This window comes from Vitis riparia, chromosome 7 (genome assembly GCF_004353265.1).
Source record: "Vitis riparia cultivar Riparia Gloire de Montpellier isolate 1030 chromosome 7, EGFV_Vit.rip_1.0, whole genome shotgun sequence".
In the NCBI taxonomy this organism is placed as follows: domain Eukaryota; kingdom Viridiplantae; phylum Streptophyta; class Magnoliopsida; order Vitales; family Vitaceae; genus Vitis; species Vitis riparia.
The window spans coordinates 24,057,030-24,077,455 of record NC_048437.1 but is presented as its reverse complement, the minus strand read 5'-3'; the positions used below and the strand labels follow the sequence as shown (position 1 = coordinate 24,077,455).

Here is a 20,426-nt window from a genome sequence, read left to right as displayed (position 1 = left end):
GAACCTTATGGGCCAATTATAATTATGAATTTTAAAGTAAGCAAAATAAATTTATTTATTTTGAAATCATTAAGCTTGTCTTTATTTTTCATTTTTTTTTTTATTTTATAGAAAAAAAGAAAATGGAAAAAAAAAATAAAAAATTGCAGAGGTGAAGATTGATGAAATAGAAAGGAGAGGGCAAGGGATAAAAATAAATAAAAGGGGATTTAAGTAGGGGTTTAAGAAAAGGGAATGGTGCTGCTGCAGCATCTGCACATTTGCATATTCACATCCAAACCTGCTACAACATAAAAAACTGGCCATGGTTTCTCTATCTACTTGGTGCCGCTACATTGCCCACAAGCTCGAATACTCCATTTCTATCAGTTGGAAGGTACCCCTCTCTCTTTCTTTTCCCAGGGAGTGGTTTCTTGGAATGATGTCCATGTTTTTTGGGCCCTTGACCCCTCTGTTTGGTTGCCGAGAAAATAGTGGAAGAAGTGGATGAACTTATTTTTTTTTTACTCTGGGTAGGTTCAATTGCGTGAAGGGTGTTTTTTTTTTCCTTTTCCGGGGTTCAAGAATTTTGTTTTATCGGGGATCAAATGGGGAGTAGATGTTGTTGTTGTTGTTGTTTATTTATTTATTTTTTTGTGTGTGTCCTTTAATTTATAGTCTGTTTGAGTGGATCAAAAGCTCGAATTTGCATGTGGGGTTCGTTGGTTTTGGAGATTTCTGCTCGGTAGAAGATGGGTCTCTGGGGATTGGCATGGATGGTTATTGTCTGTGGGTTTTCGCTGTTTGATTTTATGGGTACCGTTTAGTGAGTTTTCTTAATGTGTCTTGAGATTAGATGGTTTATTTCCCATTAGTATTGGTGTTCGGATGGGTGGCTTGCTTCACGCATTTCTTAGACTACAATTTTTTATGGTTTTTTTATATCAGTTTTTTTGTATGCCATTTATATTATTAGATTATGTGTGGTTAATTTATTCTATCTTGTACAGATTATGTGTGGATGTTATTGGTCTCAATGAGGTATTCTTTGTTAAAAAAAATATTTCAATTTATTTTCAGTGTCTTGGATTTAATTTGTGAAATTGGCCCCTTTATCAGTAGCGAATAGGATTGCGAAAATGCAAAGGGATTTTCTTTGGTTGGGTTTGGGAGAATTTCTTTGAGGAATATGGCTCTCTTAGGGAAGTGGCTTTGGAGGTTTCCTTGGGAAAGTTCAGTTCTTTGGCGTAATGTTATATTGCGCATATATGGGACACATCCCAACGGTTGGGATACCAACATTTCAGTGAGATGGTCATATTGTGGTTCTTGAAAGGCTATAGCTCAATTCTTCCGGGATTCTCCATTCATACTCGTTTCTGGCGGGTAATGGGGCAAAGATCCATTACTGGGAAGATTTTTGGTGGGGGGAATTACCTTTAAGTTCTCAATTTCCTAATTTATACAGAGTTGTATCAGTTAGAAATTCTTCTATAGCATCTATTCTTGGTCTCTCTTCTCCTTTTGGTTGGAACTTTTAACATTCATTAAAACCTTACGAATTCACAAATTGAGGATCTTGAAATACTAATGTCCATTCTCAATTGTGTGACCTCTCATTGTCCACCCTAGATGTGAGAGTCTGGTCATTATCATCCCCAAGCTTATTCATGGTCAAATTTTTTTCTTAGCCTCATCCAATTGCTCAATTCCAACCTTTTTTCTCTAGTGAAATTCATTGCAAATCAAAAGCTCCATCAAAGGTCAAAGAATTTATTTGGCTAGCGGCCAACAAGAGGGCTAACACAAATGACTTGCTTCAGGTGGTAAGACCTTTCAAAGCCCTTAGTCTTGATCGTTGCATTTTGTGTTTGAAAATCAGGGAGTCAATTGATCACCTCTTTTTTACATTGTCTACTAACTTTGGAGCTATGACATGAGTTAATTAAGCTAGTTAGATTGGAATAGATTTCTCCTAGAAGTATTAGTGACATGATGACCATTTCTTTAAGAGATTGGGGAACTTCATTAGAGGCAAGGTTCTATATAACATATCACATGCCTTATGTTGATTTGGATACTATGACGGGAAAGAAATGTAACGATCTTTAGGGATAAGTGGAGGACCTTTAAGATGATATATATATATATATATATATATATATATATATATATATATATATATATATATATATATATTTGATAAGTAAGAGAATTGTATTATGAAAAGGCGCTAAAATAGTGGCTTAAGATGTACAAGAAAGAGACACTCACACCCCCTTACAGCTGAAACAAAAAACTGTCCAACAAGATATACAAAAAAAACAACATTTTCCTAACGGGAACCTATCCAATCAATGAAATCAATTAGCGTTGAAGGACCATCTTTTATAAACAATTTAGACTCCAACCAAAGTAAATATACAAAAAACGCTTTCAGTTTCTGCATGGACAGCACACCAAGCTGACCAAAACAAGCATAAAGGGCCCGCATTCCAAGCTGCCCTCCACTTCTTACCCATAAAAGATGTTTTTCACCCCAAAAGGGTTTCCCTAACCGAGGAAGGAAACACCCAATACACTCCAAACAAAGTAAAGAATAGCTTCCACACTTGTCTTTTCACAATGGAGAAGAAGATGGTTAATGGACTCCTTATGCGCTTGACACAAATAACATCTATTTGCTAAAGCCCAACCTCTCTTTTGAACTTGGTCCAAAGTTAGAACTTTTCCCCATGACGCTTCCTAAGCAAAGAAGCTTACTTTTGGTTGCACACTAGAGTTCCATATTATCTTCATTGGGAAACACCATCTTGAGTTCGGCTCTAAGGCTTTGTAAAGAGACTTGATTGAAAAAATGCCATCCTTTGATTCCACTCACCTCACCCTATCCTCCTCCTCCACAATCACTCTCTTCCCACTCAAACACAACAACAAGTTTTCCACCTCATCCATCTCTCAATCATTAAAAGGCCTAGAGAAACAAGGGTGTAACTTCCTCTCCCCCCCTTTCCTCACTTTTTGAAACAGTTCAAACATTTTTCACCCAAGCCTCTTTAGAAGTAGCTAAGGCAAATAAAAAGGGAAAAGAATCACCCAAAGGTGTAGTTCCACACCACTTAGCCTTCAAAAAACTCACCTTTTGCCCATTTCCCAATAGAGCTAACAAGGTGCCTAAACTTCCTAATTGCTTTCCACAGGCCTACACTATACCCCTCCCTAACTTCTTGAGAACACCACCCACCACGATCCTTCTCATATTTCCCCCGTATTACTTGATTCCAAAATGCCTCTTTTTCATTTGTAAAGCACCAACTCCATTTGCCAAGGAGAGCCTTATTGAGCGAGGCAAGGCTCTTCACCCTAAGTCCCCCTTTTCTTTTATCTAAACAAACTATTGTCCACCTTACTAAATGAGGTTTTCTCTCAAGAGCCCCACCTTCCCACAGAAAATCTCTTTGAATCTACTTCAATCTCAATCTAACCACTCTTGGCAAATGATATGAGACTTAATTTATTTCTATTCCTCTTTCTTGGCTTCTATTGCTCCTGCTTTTAAGGGCATACCTATCAATATCATTCAACTGGATTGGGAAAAATCTCTGAAGGAAGATAGATCTGAAGGCAGAATTCGGTCTTACTCCAGTGGTAAGTCATTTACATTGAAGGCTCATCTACTTTCCCAACACTCGTGGTAGTTGACGTTCATAAATTTGTGAGGACCTCTTCCATGGAAAACCCACTTGCTAAGCCCAATCAAAAACTGCCCACTGCTGAATCTCTTTCTTGTATCATTCTGCTCCCAGATTACTGACGCGATCACCTGGTATTCATGATGGTGTCTGCTAACCTATGCAATATATACTCCATTAGAGCCTCATCTTACAGTCTATTAATCCCGCATTATGGCTTTAACCACCCAGAGTTTGACTGAGTGAACCAAGTCCAGCAAGCCGATTCAACAGCTTCATGGCCATAGAAGCATGTAGTGATGGAGAAGAGGGGCATCCAATACCCATGGGTATTTCCACCAATTGCTTCAGTAGGTTAGGATGCGGATGCAGTGCTCTCAATCAAAGGAGAATCATTCTGACACCTTGCATGTAGACCAATTGCTGTCTCCAATTTGCTTCATTATAATGACGAAAGGACATTTGAGAATATGGCACTAATCAAACCCTTTTCTTGGAAGGAGCATTGAACGAGTCTTCTTCATCGTTTGCATTTCCGGCAGCTGTGGGTTTTGAAAATGGCACACCCAAAGGTGGCCATGCACTCTTATCAGAAGTGGGGGCCCGGGGTGCTATGGTTGAGCACTGGATATGGATTTCAGGTCTTCTAATCTTGGATCGACTTCTGATGGTTCATGATACACGGAAAGTATAGTGAACATGGGTGATGCGTTAGCATTTATGAAATGAGAGAGACAAAATGAGGGTGGAAATGTTGGCGTCTTTGGGGAGCTTTCTTGGTGAGCTGCTGAATTTATGGAGAAAGTAAAGAATGAGGAATGCATGATGGAAAGGTGCTAAGGGGATTGAGTGGTGTTTGGCGGGTATAATGGGTTAGGCTAATGGAGGTGAGTATGGTATGGGAGGATAAACTGAAAGTGGTGAGCATGTTAATGGGTATGATGGGTATGTTGGGTATGAGGTTTGATTAGTGGAGGAGGTGAGAGAAGCGGGCTTATCTTGAACTACGACCCATTTTGGTGAACATCCCATTCAGCTTCAGCAACATGGATTCATGAACCATCAACAGTCAAAAAGCAACACTAATACCCCAGTATAGCAGAGTAACCAAGCAACTCCATGAACAATGAAATGGCATCTACCCAAATTCAGAAACTATGCCCATACGAAAACCAATGGCGACACTAACAAAACCCTTCTCCTTGGGGTACAAATAGTCACCGGGAGCAGCGAGTAAATGACAGAGGAGCAAGCATAAAAACAGAGCATCAAATAAGCCAAAGAAAACATTAAACCGTGCCCCTTCTCATATTGAAGTCGATGGGCTTATGTATGGGTGGGAAAAACCAGGTGGAAATAAGATCAAAGATGTGACTCATACATCCAAAGGAAAGCTAAAAGGAACTAGATCACTCTTAAACAAATTCCACATAAATAACAAGGCATGGATTTATTATAACATAGTCACAACAACCCAAAGAATATCAACGACAATCAATATGTGGTCTAGCAAACATACTTGAAAATGCTCCCCTTCTAGCGGAACTAACTGGACTTCAAGTTGCTCTGCTTCTTCTCCTAAGCTTACATCAAAATCCTAGCAAACCCATTCCCTTGCTTAGCTCAAAATTACTTCCCTATAACTCATCTTGCTCCAGATGTCTCCCCTAGCTTATTCTCTCCTCATTGCTTTCACTTCATTTTTCTTCCTTTGTTTTAGCTCTCTCTAGAAAACCTTTCCTCTTTGTCCATTCCACAATCCTGTTCACCCCTCTCTCTTCATCTCTTCTCTAAAACCCCTCATCCTTTTCTTTTAGTTGGTCCCTTCCTCAAGCTATCTCTCCCACTCCTCCCCAATGACCTTCAGAATATTCCCCCACACCTGTCACTCTCTGATTCCTTCAAGAAATGCCTTTTCCAGCCCACTCTCTCATACATGTGTTGCCAAAACTTCCTAAAAGGTGGTAAAAAACATGGTCCAAAATACCCCCTACCTATAGACCAAAAAAATGAGGGTCTACATAATGGTTGATATATAAGGATTAAGTGTCATGATTATTGAAATTTTTTTGTGGGTTGTTCCTTGGCAAGTAGTGAGGGCTTTTAGAGCCACTTGTCTTGGAGAAAGATCAATTTGATTGGCGTTCCACAAGAGGGGAGTTTGTCTCAGTGTTGTGCATGCAAGCCCCTCCAAATGTTGTGGATTAAGAGACGGTGTTGGGACTTTCTTTAGTTGATCTTGTCGGTTCGAGGATGGTTTGCAATGAGGCAACTCTTTCTTCACTAGCTCTCTTCTCATGGAGCCTAGAGGAGAGAGTGCCATATGCAGACGTTGCCTTCTTGTTTGAAGTGGAAGGTTTTGTAGGTAAGTTATTGACTCTAGTTATTTTGACCGGGGTAGGTCTTCTCCTTCTTCATCTTTTACTTCCAAAGACGAGGGGTCTATCATTGGGGATGGCTAATAGCTTGGTTCCATGGAAGGAACAAGACAAAGTTTTCAGTAGAATGCAAGAGTGATGGTTATGGGCAATGCATTGCAAATGATTTCTAGTGAGAGTTTGGTTGTGGATTTCCTGGAGAATCATTCTAGAGATGCCAGGAGTGCGGGCCTAGATGTGTGCAATGAGAGGTGGCTTCAGGAAATGGCAATCCTAGCAAGGACATGATGGGAGATGGGAGCCTCTTCGGTCTATCTTTCTGGAAATTTGTCTCTAGCAAATTTTTGGGATTGCTAGTGGAAGGGTATGAGAAGGAAAGTGTACCCTTGTTGAGAAAGTTAGAAGCGATAAAGGGCTGTAGAGTAGTGGCCTTAAGTAAAAAGAGGAGGCCTTCCTTTATGTTCCATTTTGATAGTGAGCTTCAGAAATTTGACTGCTCATTTAATTACAACCAATCAAGCAAAAAAAGAAAGGAGCCAGAAGAGTGGGTGGGAAAAAATTTGAGATTTTTGGACTACTGAAAGTAGGTTTAGAGGTTGGGTGTTTGGCTCTCCTTAGAAATAGGAAGGATAGAGATGAGGTGGAGGGCTGGGATGGTGGGAAGAGGAGAAAGAATACATTCTCTTCAAAATTTGAAAAGGATTTAGAGAAGCAGGAATGTTTTGTAATGTTTAAAGGGGCAGGAGGTAGTTGTTCAGGAAGTGGTTAGGGAGAATGGAAATGGCTGCAGTGGGTAGATGAAGTTTGAATTTATCTTTTGGATTCTTCGAGGGGCTAATGTCAGCAAGAAGAGATGAAGTTTCAAGGCTTTGATAAGATTGCAGTAAGCGGACTTGGTTTTCAAGAAAGAAGGTTGTTTGGGGACTTTCTGTTTTTCTAGGTCTTTAGGGTGATGTTTGTGGATGGTTTGTGGTTTGTTGTTTCTCTTTTACCATTGTTTGCCTTTTGGTGCTATTTGTATACTCCATGTGTATTTTATGTGCCTTTTCTCAGCGCTTTTAATATAACTGCTTGGTTTACTTAAAAAAAAAATAAAAAATTATTGAAATTTATTAAATGAAAATTTTAATATTAAAAATAAAAAATAGGCAAAAGAAAGCATAATTTTCGCAATCTCTATGTATTTCATATCATAAAAAATGCACTCTTTTAAATTGAGATTCATAGAGGTTTGGGTCCCTATGGAGAGTCCTAAGGGCTTGGCCATAGAAGGTTTCTTGGTTGTCCCAAAAAAAAGAAAAAAAGAAAAAAAAAAAGAAATGTACTCCTTTGAATTGAGATTCATAGATTTGACTAGTGAACCTTATTAGCAAACATTTCATTAATGTAACTTATCAGGATTTTTAAGGTGAAAGATAGAAGAGATTTTTGCTGAATCTCGTCTTTAGTTCATATCACATTGGTGGACTATGACAAACAATTTCAAAGAGAACAATGACTAAATCCTTTTTTTTTTGATAGGTAAACAACGCAAATATATTAATAGTGCTAGGAAAAGACGCATAAAGTACACACAAAGCATACAAGTAGCAACCTAATGCAAACCAGCCCCCCAAAGTAAAAGGAAAGAGAAACTGGAAACTAAGCCCTCAAAGTACCAACTTCACCCTTAAAGCTAGCAAAACTAAAAGCCCTAGACATTGCAAACCTTTAGGAGAAACTGCCACAACCCCTCTTCCTTACCCTTCCTGAAATCACCATCTTTTGCCCATTGGAAATTTTAATCCAAACATGCACCGTACAGGGTCACTGACAAACCATCTCCCCCCTATTACTCCGACTCCTCTCTTTTTTGTTTGAATTGCAGTAATTGATTGAGCATTTTCTGAATTTTGAAGCTCATTAACAAAGCGGGGTGTGGAGGATGGCCTCCTCTTTACATCCGAAGAACTGTGACCCTACTTCCCAACTTTCTCAACAGGGACATAGTTTCTGTCTCATGACCATCCATTAGCAATCCCACAAACTTGTTAAAAGAGATAAATCTCTAAAAAGGCAGGTCAAAGGTTCAGTATAGTAAGTTGTTCAGGTAACAATGGAGGAGAGTGAGAGCCAGAGGGCTGGAGAGAGAGAGAGCAAGAGCGACGGAGGAGAGCGAGTGATTCTGCATGCGAGCGAGAGTGTAGAGGGCGATGTCCTCTCGGGATCTCGGAAAAGCTTGAGGAAGAGTAGCTTTGGAGTGGAGTCGAAGACTTTTGAGGTCTAGGTAGAGGAAAAGAAAGGCAAACTACAAGCCACAATTGTGGAGAGGAAAAGAGGGGTTTCTTCGTGGATCAAGCTGGGACTGGAAAGCCTAGGGCTCTTTGTAGAATGTCTGGTTTTATGCATTGAGGACACAAGAACTGGAAAATGGGAAAGAAAATGGAAGGAAAAAGGGAGGGCCTATTCGTTGGTGCGCGATGAAAACAAGGGGGGGTGCTTTCTTCGGCTAGGGGTTGTGGACTTGGAGAAGAAGAGGTTCAACATCTTTATCCCCAAAGGAAGAGGAGTAAAGGGAGACGTTATGGCGCTTGGGTGTTGCTTTTGGAGGAAAGGAAAGCCAGAAGGATGAGGCAATGATGCTGAAGCCCAATTTGGTGAAAACCTTTGCGGAAGTGGTCAAGCTACCGAGGAGCAAAGGCAGAGTAGCGGTTAGGGTGGAGGTCAGAGAAAAGGAGCTAAGCCGAAATTTAAACAAGTTGGTTCACTATTTGGTTGGGTTCTGGAACCCCAGTTTAGTGAGTGGGGACGACTTAAAAAGTTGGGGGACCCAATTGGCAAAAACTTGGGGATTGAAGGGCAAACTAAGGCTAGCAAAATTGGAAAGGGGTAAGGTACTGCTGGAATTTGAACTATTTAAAAAAAAAGCTAAGAAAGCCCTAAACCTTGGAAGGACTTCGGTTTGGGGGGCTTCTTCTGCGCCTAGAGAAATGGAGGCCTGAGATGGGGTACTTGTTGGACGGGGAGAAAAGGAGCAAGGCATGGGTGAGAATTGTGGGCGTACTCGTCTCATTATGGGATCGGGCCATTTTGATAAGGGTAGGGGAGGAGTGCGGGGGTTTCCTTGTAGTCGATTCCCAAACGGAGAAGCTGGAGGAATTGCAGTGGGCTCGGATTCTGGTGAAACTAAACGGCGAGGAGCTTCCCAACGTGGTGGAAATTTGGGTTGAAGACATTTGCTATTCGTTAGCCCTTTGGTGGTGGGAGGTTAGGCCAGTAATGAGAACGGTGCCGATAGGAAAGAGTGGGAAGAATTTCGAAACAGAAGGTGAAGTTGGGGGTGAGGCCTATGCACGTGCGGGCAAGCGCTTGTTGGAGGAGGACGATGACATAAGGCTTGAGGCCCTGCTGCAGTCTGCTGATGGGACGCGAGGACAGACAAGGGGGTCGGGGCGGCCTGTGGTTTTTCCTTGAAGCCTTGACGGATCGTCGATTGGGCCCCAAGGAGGAACACAACTTTTGGAGTTCTAGTCCGGTTTCTGGGCTCGTTGGGCCAGATCCAATTTCGTCCACCTCATTTGAGACTAGGCCGCTTCTCTTTGGGCTATCGTCTAGGAAGGACCCTGGGCGGGCCAAAGCAAAGGAGTCCTTCGTGGAGTCTGGGCCGGACTGCCGAGGCCCGATCCAGCCTTTAGCTAAGGTTCAAGCCCAATTTGGTGAGGCCCGCCCCTCGGTTTTGTCTGGCCCAAGCTTACTGAGGGGTCGAGACTCTGATATCTTGTCTTTCTGGGTGAAGGATGGCTTGCGGAAGCAAATTGAGGAAGAGCTACATTCTGAGGAGAGATTGAAGACTGACTTTGCTTTAATGAAGGAAGCTTTGAGGTATGGGAACACCTTTATATCTAATGGAATGTTGGTTTTTGGTCTTTTTTCTTCTTCCTCTTTTTTTTTGTTCTGGTTGGACTCCATTGGGGGAGTATTATGACTATTCTGGGGTCGGTTGGGAGACAACCCAGGGGGAAACACCGTGTCGCATGTTCAATGCCCCGGGGTCTACAGAGAAGGAGACTGTCACTCGCTGGGAGCTGATGGAGGTAAACAATGACAACAATGAAGAAAGTAGAGAGGAGTTGTGCTTAGTTCAAACTATGACACAAGAAGTTAAAGGCTGGGAGGAGGTCAGCTAGGAGGAAAGCGATCTGGCTAGGTTCAGTAAGCTTCTGGGGTTTTCGACAGAGGGATTGGAGAAAGACATTTTGGATTTTTTGGTTAAAATCAGAAAGAGAAGGGAAAGAGTTTATAACAAAGCTCTTTTGGAGAAATCTAAATTCGAAAGGGAATTAAAGAGATTAGAATGCTCCATTAACTACGAGGGGGGGAAGAAACAGAATTAGTGGCATGCAAGGAAGATGGTGTCAGATCATGGAAGTCCAATGAAGTTAGGGCTGTTGAGTTGGAATGTGCGTGGAGCTAATGATAGCTCTAAAAGAAAGGTGATTAAGGCCCTGATTGGAAGTCATAGGGTGGACTTGTTTTGTCTCCAGGAAACGAAAATTCAGGCAATGTCAGAGGGTGTAGTGAGGAGTTTGGGCATTGGGAGGTTTCTAGACTGGGGTGCCATGGATGCTCATTGCTCTGCGGGAGGGATATTGATTTGTTGGGATAAAAGGACCCTGGAGGTGCTTGAGATGGCGGTGGGACACTTCTCAATTTCCTGTAGGCTCAGGAATGTGGAAGATGGGTTCGTTTGGATTTTCACAGGTGTGTACGGGCCGTTCTCTAGAGAGGAAAGGGAGATGTTGTGGGGGAAGCTAGGGACAATCAGAGGCTTTTGGGATGACCCCTGGTGTTTAGGGAGTGACTTCAATGTCATCCTTTCCCAAAGGGAAATGAGCAACTAGGGAAGGCTTACTGGTGCAATGAGAAGGTTTGCCCAGATTGTTGACGAGTTAGAGCTTCTTGATCTTCCTTTGCAAGAGGGTGTGTTTTCCTGGAGTGGGAGTAGGAATAATTAGTCTTGGGCTAGACTGGATAGATTCCTAGTGACCCAGAACTGACTCGATCAATTCAGTGGGGTTGTCCAAAGCAGGCTGCCTAGACCTACTTTATATCACTTTCCCATCTTGCTGAAGGGTGGTGGGTTAAGGCGGGGTCCCTCCCCGTTTAGGTTTGAAAATATGTGGCTTAATGTCGATGGTTTTAAGGACCTTCTTTGGGGATGGTGGCAGGGGTCTGGGGTGAGAGGGAGGGCCAGTTTTAGATTGGCCACTAAGCTGAAGGTGATGAAGCAAAAAATCAAAGGTTGGAATAGGGATGTGTTTGGAAGGCTGGAAATTGATAAAAACTCAGCTCTTCAGCAAGTTGAGTTCTGGGATGGGGTGGAAAGTGAAAGGAGCCTTTCAGAAAGAGAAACATAACTGAAAAAAAAAAGCTAAGGAAACCTTTAAAAAGTGGGTTTTACTGGAAGAAACCCATTGGAGACAATTGTCAAGGGAGCTATGGCTAAAGGAAGGGGATAGGAACACAAACTTCTTTCATCTAATGGCTAATGTGCACCGAAGAAACAATTCCCTAGATAGAATTAAGATTAACGGGGTGTGGATGACTGAGGAACAGGAGGTGAGGGAGGGGATTGTGAATGCTTTTCAACAATTGCTCTCAGAAGAGCCAAACCAGCGAGCTGACATTGAGGGGCTGCACCTCCAAAGTCTAAACATCCGTGAAGCTGAAGTCTTGGAGCTGCCTTTCACTGAGGAAGAAATCCACTCTGCCTTGTTGGAAATGAATGGTGATAAAGCTCTAGGCCCGGATGGGTTCACAATGGCCTTTTGGCAAACTTGCTGGGACTTTGTGAAGGAGAAGATTGTGGATCTGTTTAAGGAGTTTTATGATCAAAGATCCTTTACCAAAAGTCTCAATACCACTTTCCTGGTCCTCATTCCAAAGAAAGGTGGGGTTGAGGACCTTGGGGACTTCCAGCCTATTAGCCTTTTAGGGGGACTGTACAAGCTTTTGGCCAAGGTGTTGGCGAATTGGTTGAAGAAGGTTCTAGGAAAGGTGGTTTCTGTGGATCAAAATGCTTTTGTGAGGGACAAATAGATTTTGGATGCTTCGCTCATAGCTAATGAGGTGATTGACTTCTGGCATAAACGTAAGGAGAAAGGGTTGATTTGTAAATTGGACATTGAAAAAGCCTATGATAGCATCAATTGGAATTTTCTCATGAAGGTCTTGCATAAGATGGGCTTTGGGTCTCGGTGGATGGAGTGGATTTGGTGGTGCATTTCAACTGCCAAATTTTCTATCATGGTTAATGGGGTGCCAGCAGGCTTTTTCTCGAACACCAAGGGGCTGCGTCAAGGGGATCTTCTTTCTCCTTACCTTTTTGTCTTGGGTATGAAAGTGCTAAGCGCACTTATAAGAAGGGCTGCTGATGAGGGCTTCATTTTAGGCTGCAGACTTCGGGGGAGAGGGAGGATGGAGATGAATGTCTCCCACTTGCTTTTTGTTGACGATACAATTATTTTTTGCGAAGTAAGGAAGGAGCATCTAACCTCTTTAAGTTGGATTTTGGCTTGGTTTGAGGTGGCTTCGGGCCTAAGAATAAACCTAGCTAAAAGCGAATTAATTCATGTTGGGGAGGTTGAAGAGATTGAGGAAGTGGCAGTGGAGCTAGGGTGTAGAGTGGGGTCTCTGCCTACTATTTATCTGGGGCTGCCCTTTAGAGCCCAACACAAGGCTATTTCTATGTGGGATGGGGTGGAAGAAAGAATGATGAGAAGATTAGCCCTTTGGAAAAGACAATATATTTCTAAGGGTGGGAGAATCACCCTTATTAAGAACACACTGGCCAACATACCTATTTACCAATTGTCCCTCTTTTGAATGCCCAAGATTGTAGCAAAAAGGCTTGAAAAAGTACAAAGAGACTTTCTTTGGGGAGGGGGAAGCTTGGAAAGGAAAGTCCACTTAATCAATTGGGAGGTGGTGTGTACTCAAAAGGAGAAGGGTGGTCTAAGCATACGGAAGATTGATCTCTTGAACAAGGTCTTGCTGGGTAAATGGATCTGGAGATTTACCTTTGAAAAGGACAATCTTTGGAAGAAGGTGATCGGGGTGAAGTATGGCCAAGAGGGCTTTGGGTGGCGGACTAATGAAGCTCGTGGGACGTTTAGAGTGGGGGTTTGGAAGGAGATTCTGAAGGAGGCAAACTGGTGTTGGGATAACATAGAGTTCAAGGTGGGTAAGGGGACTAAAGTCAAGTTCTAGACTGATCATTGGTGTGGCCATGCGGCATTGTCCCAAAATTTTCCCTAATTATGTGCCTTGGTGGTCCATAGGAATGCAACGGTCAATGAAGTGTGGGACTCAAGCCTTGGTCAAGGAGGTTGGAATCTCAGATTTTCTAGAGATTTTAATGATTGGGAGTTGGATTTGATTGGAGATTTGTTTAATATGCTGAGGGACTTCAGGATTACTTTAAAAGAGGACTTAGTGTTATGGAAAGGAAGGGGTCATGGCGCTTTTGGGGTTAGGGATGCTTATAATTTGTTGGTTTCTCCCAATGCCCTCGCTTTCCTGAAAAAGTGCATTTGGGTGGATAAGGTCCCAACTAAAGCTGTTTTTTTCCTTGGGAAGCCACGTGGGGGAAGATTCTCACCTTGGATAGACTTCAAAAATGGGGGTGGTAGCTCCCTAATTGCTGTTTTTTGTGTGGTTGTGAAGAGGAAAATGTAAGTCACATTCTTTTACACTGTATAGTGGTCAGGGTCCTCTGGGAGATCGTCCTTACCTTGTTTGGGGTTCAGTGGGTGTTCCCAGAGATAGTCAAAGAGGTTTTACTTAGTTGGAGGGGCTCTTTTGTGGGGAAAAAAAGGAAAAAGATCTGGAATTCCATTCCATTGTGTATTTTTTGGACGGTATGAAAGGAAAGGAATAGATTAGCTTTTAGGGGGGGTTCTTTAGCTATACAAAAACTCAAAAATTCTTTTGTTTGTAATTTGTGGAGTTGGGTTAGGGTGTATATGGGAGAGGAGTCCTCTTTGCTCTTAGGCTTTTTGGAGTGGCTAGCGGCTACTTAAGGGCTGGTGAGGTTGTTTGTTTTTTGTATTTTTTGGTTTAGGTTGCTATATATACTCCCTGTATGCTTTGTGGCCTTTTGCCCCTTAATATATTTTGTTCTTATTTATAAAAAAAAAAAGACAGGTAAGAGAAATCCTTTATTTCTCTTTGTTTCAAATAAAAGTTCAAGCTACCTTAAAAAATTTGTCTTCCTTATGGTAATAAAATATGTGTTAAAGCATTTAAAATATAAATGGGAAAAAGGGTTCTTTTTCTTAAAATTTTTTGGTCTCTTATACATGATTTTGTGGGGAAGAAACAAAATGAAGCTTGGAGGGCTGTGCACGCTTGTGCTTGTTTTGGACTCTTTGGAAGGAAAGTAACATGAAGTCTTTTAATAATGCTAAGCACGACCAAGCAATCAAATTATATCATGTATGTTTTAGTGAATTGAGTTAGGGTGTACATAGAGGATCACTCAATGATTAAAATAGGTTTTGTAGATTGGTTGAGCTTCAAGTGAGGAAAAGGAATTTTTTGTGTATCTTCTTCTTGTCTAGATTGGGTGTGTATTGTATACATGGTATGTACCTTGGTGCGCCTCCTCTTAGGTGCTTTTAATATATTTTCTCATTTCCCTAGCAAAAGAAAAAAAGGGAAGACATGTGTCTCAAGCTTAAGAAGACATGTGGTGGCATTACACTTCTATGGTATGAGCTTCTGAAGATTTGAGCTGTGGGTATGGAACTCAAGGCATTTTCCTTGTGTATAATTCAGTCAAGTTTCAGTGGATAAGCTTCACAAGTCTTTGATAGTTATAGTTGGTAGTATAGACTTAGTAGATGGTTCATATCATTGGTTTTTTTGCTTTCTTCTTCTGCTTGTTCTTATGCGCAACTTTGTGGAAAACTACATCATAATTTTTTTTTTCCCCTTCATGATGGATTGCTGGAATCACGTAGTGGGCTTCATTCATTGATTGTCTACCATGTAGTGCACATGAACTAAAAAGGAGGTCCACTGGGTTACACCATTTTTCATATGATACCAAAATTGTGGTTTTCCTTTGTTTATGCTCTTGATTCTTGAATTTTAATCATTAAATTTTGGCCACAATTAAAGTGCATGGACAAATGGTTTCCAGAGGATCTGAAATGAAACAGAACTTGATAGGATGCTAATCTAGTGGGTCCATTTCAATCTATTCAGACCCATGCAGTGAGATAATCTAAGAATAGGACTCCTTTTTTCCTAATGAGGCACTTTTAATATGTTCATCCTATTTGTCCTTAAAAGAAACAACAAGCAAAAAAAGAAAAAGAAAATGGGCCCAATTAAGTGGATTGCACGCTGCATCTTAACAAAATTTTGTCAAGATACATGGAAACTGTCTTATAATTTATGCATGCCAGGTTAACTTTGGTGGGTGTTAGAACCATTCCCCCCTGAGGATTGTCCTGATTGAATCTTGTGTGTGATGCAGAGCTATAAAGGAGGTCAAATCAGTGACAGAGAAGTAGGTGATGTTGTTTGGAAAAATTTATTTCAGGGAAAGTTGACATACCTGCATTGGAATAAAGGAGGGGAGATGGCCCCCACTATAGGGGAGCAAGGAGGAACTCTTCTTGTCCGGAAATTGCCAGCTGCTGATCCAACGTAATTTTACTTGAAAGATGAATCTGCAAAATTATTCTAATTATTCTGTCTATTTTTTTTGGGAACTATTTTTACACTTCTCAAATATATTTAGAGTTACTTTTGTTTTCCTTTCAATGATCTAATATTCCTTCTGTCATAACCTATTATGTTGGCATATTATGCATCCTCAACTATGAATTGTGTACCCCTAGACCAGTTTTATGAGGCATTGCAAATACTTCTGGCATTTAAAATTGGGTTGTGCAATGTGATAAATTCCATTCTTGTTAATGACTATAAGTCTATAAGAATTCACAAGACAAAGAAAGAAAACATGTATTTGGAGGGTATGCATTCAAAAGAAACAAAAACTAAAAAAAATGAAAAACCTAACAGCAAACTACAAACATAATAAAGTTTTACCTTCAAGAAAAAGCTTTCTTGCCACAATGCTTTTTCCACAGTTGAATAGGTTGCAGTTGCTTGAACAATCTTGTCATTTAGGTCATATTATCTGTATATGCAAGTATTGGCAGAGCTTAGGTACTGACATAAAGCTTTATTGACTGCAATGCTGGAATGATTTGGTTTTGAGACATAGGCATGGTATCTGCTTCATAGTAAGATCATTGTCTTGAATTCTATCCGAGAAACACAGACATGGTAGTCTTTTTAAGGTAGGGTAATTATCTTGAATTATATCTAAAAACAACTTCATCTTCTACCAAATAGTTCTTTAACGGTAATGTGTGTCCAAATGTGGAACCCATATGCAGCCACTAACAGATCTACATTATGCATGTGCATGTACCTTTAGTGCTGGTGCTTTCATGATTCTCTGATTTCATATGTATATTTCTTTGACAGGCGTGTTTTTGTTGGGGATGTTGTGGTCTTGAAAGACCCTGAAGAGTCAGATAATTTTTTGGTTAGAAGATTGGCTGCAGTTGAAGGGTATGAAATGGGCTCTACTGATGAAAAAGATGAGCCTTTTGTTCTTGAAAAAGATCAGTGCTGGGTGTTGTCTGACAATGAAACTTTGAAGCCCAAGGTACATGCCATTTCTAATTGAGAATTTCATCATTAAATTCTTGCAAAATTTTTGGTATATCTACTTGATAACATAGGTTAGATCGTACATGCCATTTCTTATTGAGAATTTGATCATTTTATTCTTGCAAAAGTTTTGATATATCTACTTGATAACATTGGATAGATCCATTTTCATTCCATTTCTTATTGAGAATTAATTATTTTGTTCTTTCAAAAATTTTTGATACATCTACTTGATGAACATAAGAGAAATCTTTTTTTTTTTTTACAAAACCATGTACCTTTTTCATGGTTGATATTTCAACAAAGCAAATCTTCACTGTGAAACTAGCATATTTTACACTCTACATATATCAGTATTGAGGTTATTCAATTCCAAATATGGGATTTCTATGTTGCTTTTCTTCTTCTATAAGATGATTTGTACCAGTTATTGTTAAGTGTTGACATTTCAACAAAGCAAATCTTCAGTGTGAAACTAGCATTACATAGATCAATATGTAGGTTGTTCAATTCCATGAATGGGGTTTCAAAGATGCTTTTTCTTTTTCTTTTTCTTCTTTAAAGTGATTTATATCAGTCATTGTTAAATGTTGAAAGAAATTGTATTTACCCACCAACTAAGAATGAAGAACCAAAAAGAATAACTTGAATTACAAATCTCTGTTCTTAATGAAGTAGAGATGTTCTCCTTGGTATTGTGGAGGCCTTCTTGGAGATCCAAGGTCCATTGAAATTGTATTTCACAGAGAGATGGATGGGGTCCAGTTGTTTTTGAGGCTCGCTGATGGGTAATCTTCTGCAGTAGAAAATGCCTTCTTGTGGGGTCTATTACAGAAGATAAAACTAGAGGTATGCTGAGCCCATAGATGGAAAAGGAGGCAGTGCCAGTTTAGGTTAGCATATCTAATCCTCCCCCGGCCTCCTAGATATTCTTATCATCTCATAGGTGGGAAACTTTGGTCTATTGAGAGCTTTGGTTCCATTTTTAGATGGGCTCCTCTATTAGCAGCATGAGGAACTTTGTTGGAATACATATTCATCATTAGCCTTTGAGTTCCTGCAGTTGGTTGTATTTTGCTTTCAGTTTTTTCTTTTATATTTTTCCTTTTTTCCCCCCATTTGTTGATCTTCTTTCCTTTCCCCTTTAGAGAAAGCCTCCTCTGAGTCATCTCTTCTGTATCTCTCTTCCTTTTCACATACTAAGCAAGCTGCAGAAATGCATTGACACAAAACACAAGAAGTTGGGACAGATTAAAAGTGTATTTTTTGGCATAGTTATCAGCATACCTGTCATTGACCCATTCAGATAGTTTGCATTTCATCTAGTTCCACTGCTTGTTGAATGGGTTGATAGAGGTCAGATTGAGAGAGGATTGAATATTGAGTGTTTCAAAAATGTACAAAAGCTTAAAGCTTGTTTGTTGGGTTTGGCATCTGTTAGCATATAAATAGTCCATGGCTCATCTCCAAGCCAGTCCCCATGTTAATATTTGAATTTTTTAAACGAGTAAAATGTCATAGAAAAGCATACATATGATATAAACAACACCCTCCAAAAATGGGTTGGGAACATAGAAATTGAAGAAGCATTGAGACATGTTAGTCTCCTAACTATTAGGCTATGTTTGGTTCCTAGAAAGTTTGAGGGAAAATGTGAGGGAAAGAAAATAATGAGGAAAAGTAGAAGGAAAAAAAATAAAATTAAAGTTAATAAATTATTTTCATATCCTACTTTAAACTTGTTTCACTTATTTAACTCTTTTATATAAAGATGACATAATTTAAAATATATAAGTTTGTTACTAATTTTAATTATATTTGTATTTTCCTTTGTATTTTCGATGGTTAAACCAAACATGAGAAAGTCATTTTCCTTGTATTTTTTTTTTCTTTCCTTAGTACTTTCTGGGATCCAAACACAGCCTTAATGAAATCCTAAAATGACTTTTTTATTTCTCAATAGAGTCCTCTATCCATACATACAGGGACTTCATAACTACTTCCTTGAGCTTGCCCAATTTTGAATTAATCAGACAATCCCAGTTTAATTTTGTGATTGGGACTTTAGTTGACTGGCAAATTTGGCTGCTATGTGTTCTGACTGACTGGTTCAGTCCAGTCCTGACAACAGTTTTTTCTGATAGTAAATGGATACACTTCTGCAAGCCCACAAACACAGAAACCAACACAAGGGTAACATGTCTCATATATTCATTTTTTTTCCCCTTCGTTTTCCTTTTTTAAAGTATAAAAATTAAATGAATTTTTAATGTTTCAACAATGTCAGTCCTGAGGTGCACACACAGATGCCTACCTCTAAGGTTGAGTTGTGGTTTCTGGTAGATGGCAATTGCCTTATTCTTGGAATGGTTGTACAAGTCCTGATTAGCATCTTCATCTTTATTTCTTTTCTTTTCATTTTTTACTGGCAGCAAGCAAATGACAGTAGAATATTTGGCCCAGTCCCCATGTCGGATATAGTTGGTAGGGTCATATACTGCCTGAGAACAGCTGTGGATCATGGCCGTGTGCAGAACAGGTGAGCTTCTAAAAACTCAACCCAATTCTTTTTCATCATGTTTTGGGGAAAAGGAATCTGATAATGATTGAAAGTGGCTTCCTTTAACCAGCCATTTCAGCATGCGAAAGGATACACCCGTGTTGGAAATTGAACTGGATGTTGATGAGATGGCAAGGCGTCACAAGACATAGACCATTCCCACCTTGCTTAAACTCATTTGGTTTGTGTTAGATGTTGATGAGATGACAAGAAGTCACAAAAACCATATACCATTTCCACCTTCCCGACTTATTTGGTTGGCATGTATTGTTTTCCTCCCATTTCTCTTAGAGGACATCTTTTTTTTTTTTTTTTCTTTTTTTTTCTTTTTGGTCTTAGAAGTAAAAAGGCATAATAAAAGATGGAGTCTTCTCTATTTCAACAGTTTTATGGCACTGTTGTTGTAGATATCTTTGATCAGGTATGGTAGTCGGGTCTTTCTCTCCAACTGATGAATTAGAGGCAGCCGTCAGGTCTGTCTTCAACTGAAGAACTGCAGCGGACTGTTTCTATCTTGAGTTAAAACTGTATCTAACATTGCTTTGGAAATTTGAATGATAATATTGGCTGAGAAGCTAGCAGAAAAGGTCACTACCAAGTTTATGGATTGCTTATATTGGGACATTGGAGTGTCTCTAGCTCCACCTTCCTATTTTGGGCTTGCACTGATCATGCTTCAACATGTGACCCCTGTATTTTTACTTTGGAATACCCTTATGCGTGTTCCTACAAATTTTTTTCTCTATTCATACATTTTGGGGTGAATCATGGAACACATCATATGCTCTGGTTTTTGCTGAAAGGCAACTATAGCTGTTCCTCTTCCTGCTATGGCTCCACAAGACCAATGTCAAGTCTGGCTCATCTCAAGGTCATGAGTCATGACAGTGCTTGGCTTGTTGCTGGTTTTCCTTGAATGCTGTTATTGTGCATTGCCTTTTGTGTTTTGGATGCCAGGTTGCCTGGTTAATATTGCAGTCATTGTAGATGAAACCATATTTAGAAAATGTGATCTCTGATTGAAACAGAGCTCGTGTTTACAAGATACGGTTTTGTTCAAAACAATCCACAAGCTAGTTTGAA

The 20,426-nt window shown here is 40.1% G+C and overlaps 1 protein-coding gene across 1 annotated transcript; it reads left to right on the top strand.

The window, feature by feature from the left end:
- The first annotated feature begins 224 nt into the window (after positions 1 to 224).
- On the top strand, positions 225 to 20,118 carry LOC117919253. The gene is made up of 5 exons (XM_034836387.1): positions 225 to 376; positions 15,573 to 15,745; positions 16,595 to 16,778; positions 19,216 to 19,322; positions 19,414 to 20,118. The coding sequence occupies exons 1-5, from the start codon at positions 305 to 307 to the stop codon at positions 19,493 to 19,495; spliced, it is 618 nt and encodes a 205-aa protein (XP_034692278.1). The 5' UTR covers positions 225 to 304; the 3' UTR covers positions 19,496 to 20,118.
- The last annotated feature ends 308 nt before the right edge of the window (positions 20,119 to 20,426 follow it).

What these genes read in the sequence shown, in the direction of transcription:
- LOC117919253 (XM_034836387.1), top strand. Translation starts at nt 305, where the DNA reads ATGGTTTCTCTATCTACTTGGTGCCGCTACATTGCCCACAAGCTCGAA. An exon ending in CCATTTCTATCAGTTGGAAG is followed by an intron (nt 377 to 15,572) that starts GTACCCCTCTCT and finishes TGTGTGATGCAG; the next exon opens with AGCTATAAAGGAGGTCAAAT. An exon ending in TTGCCAGCTGCTGATCCAAC is followed by an intron (nt 15,746 to 16,594) that starts GTAATTTTACTT and finishes TTTCTTTGACAG; the next exon opens with GCGTGTTTTTGTTGGGGATG.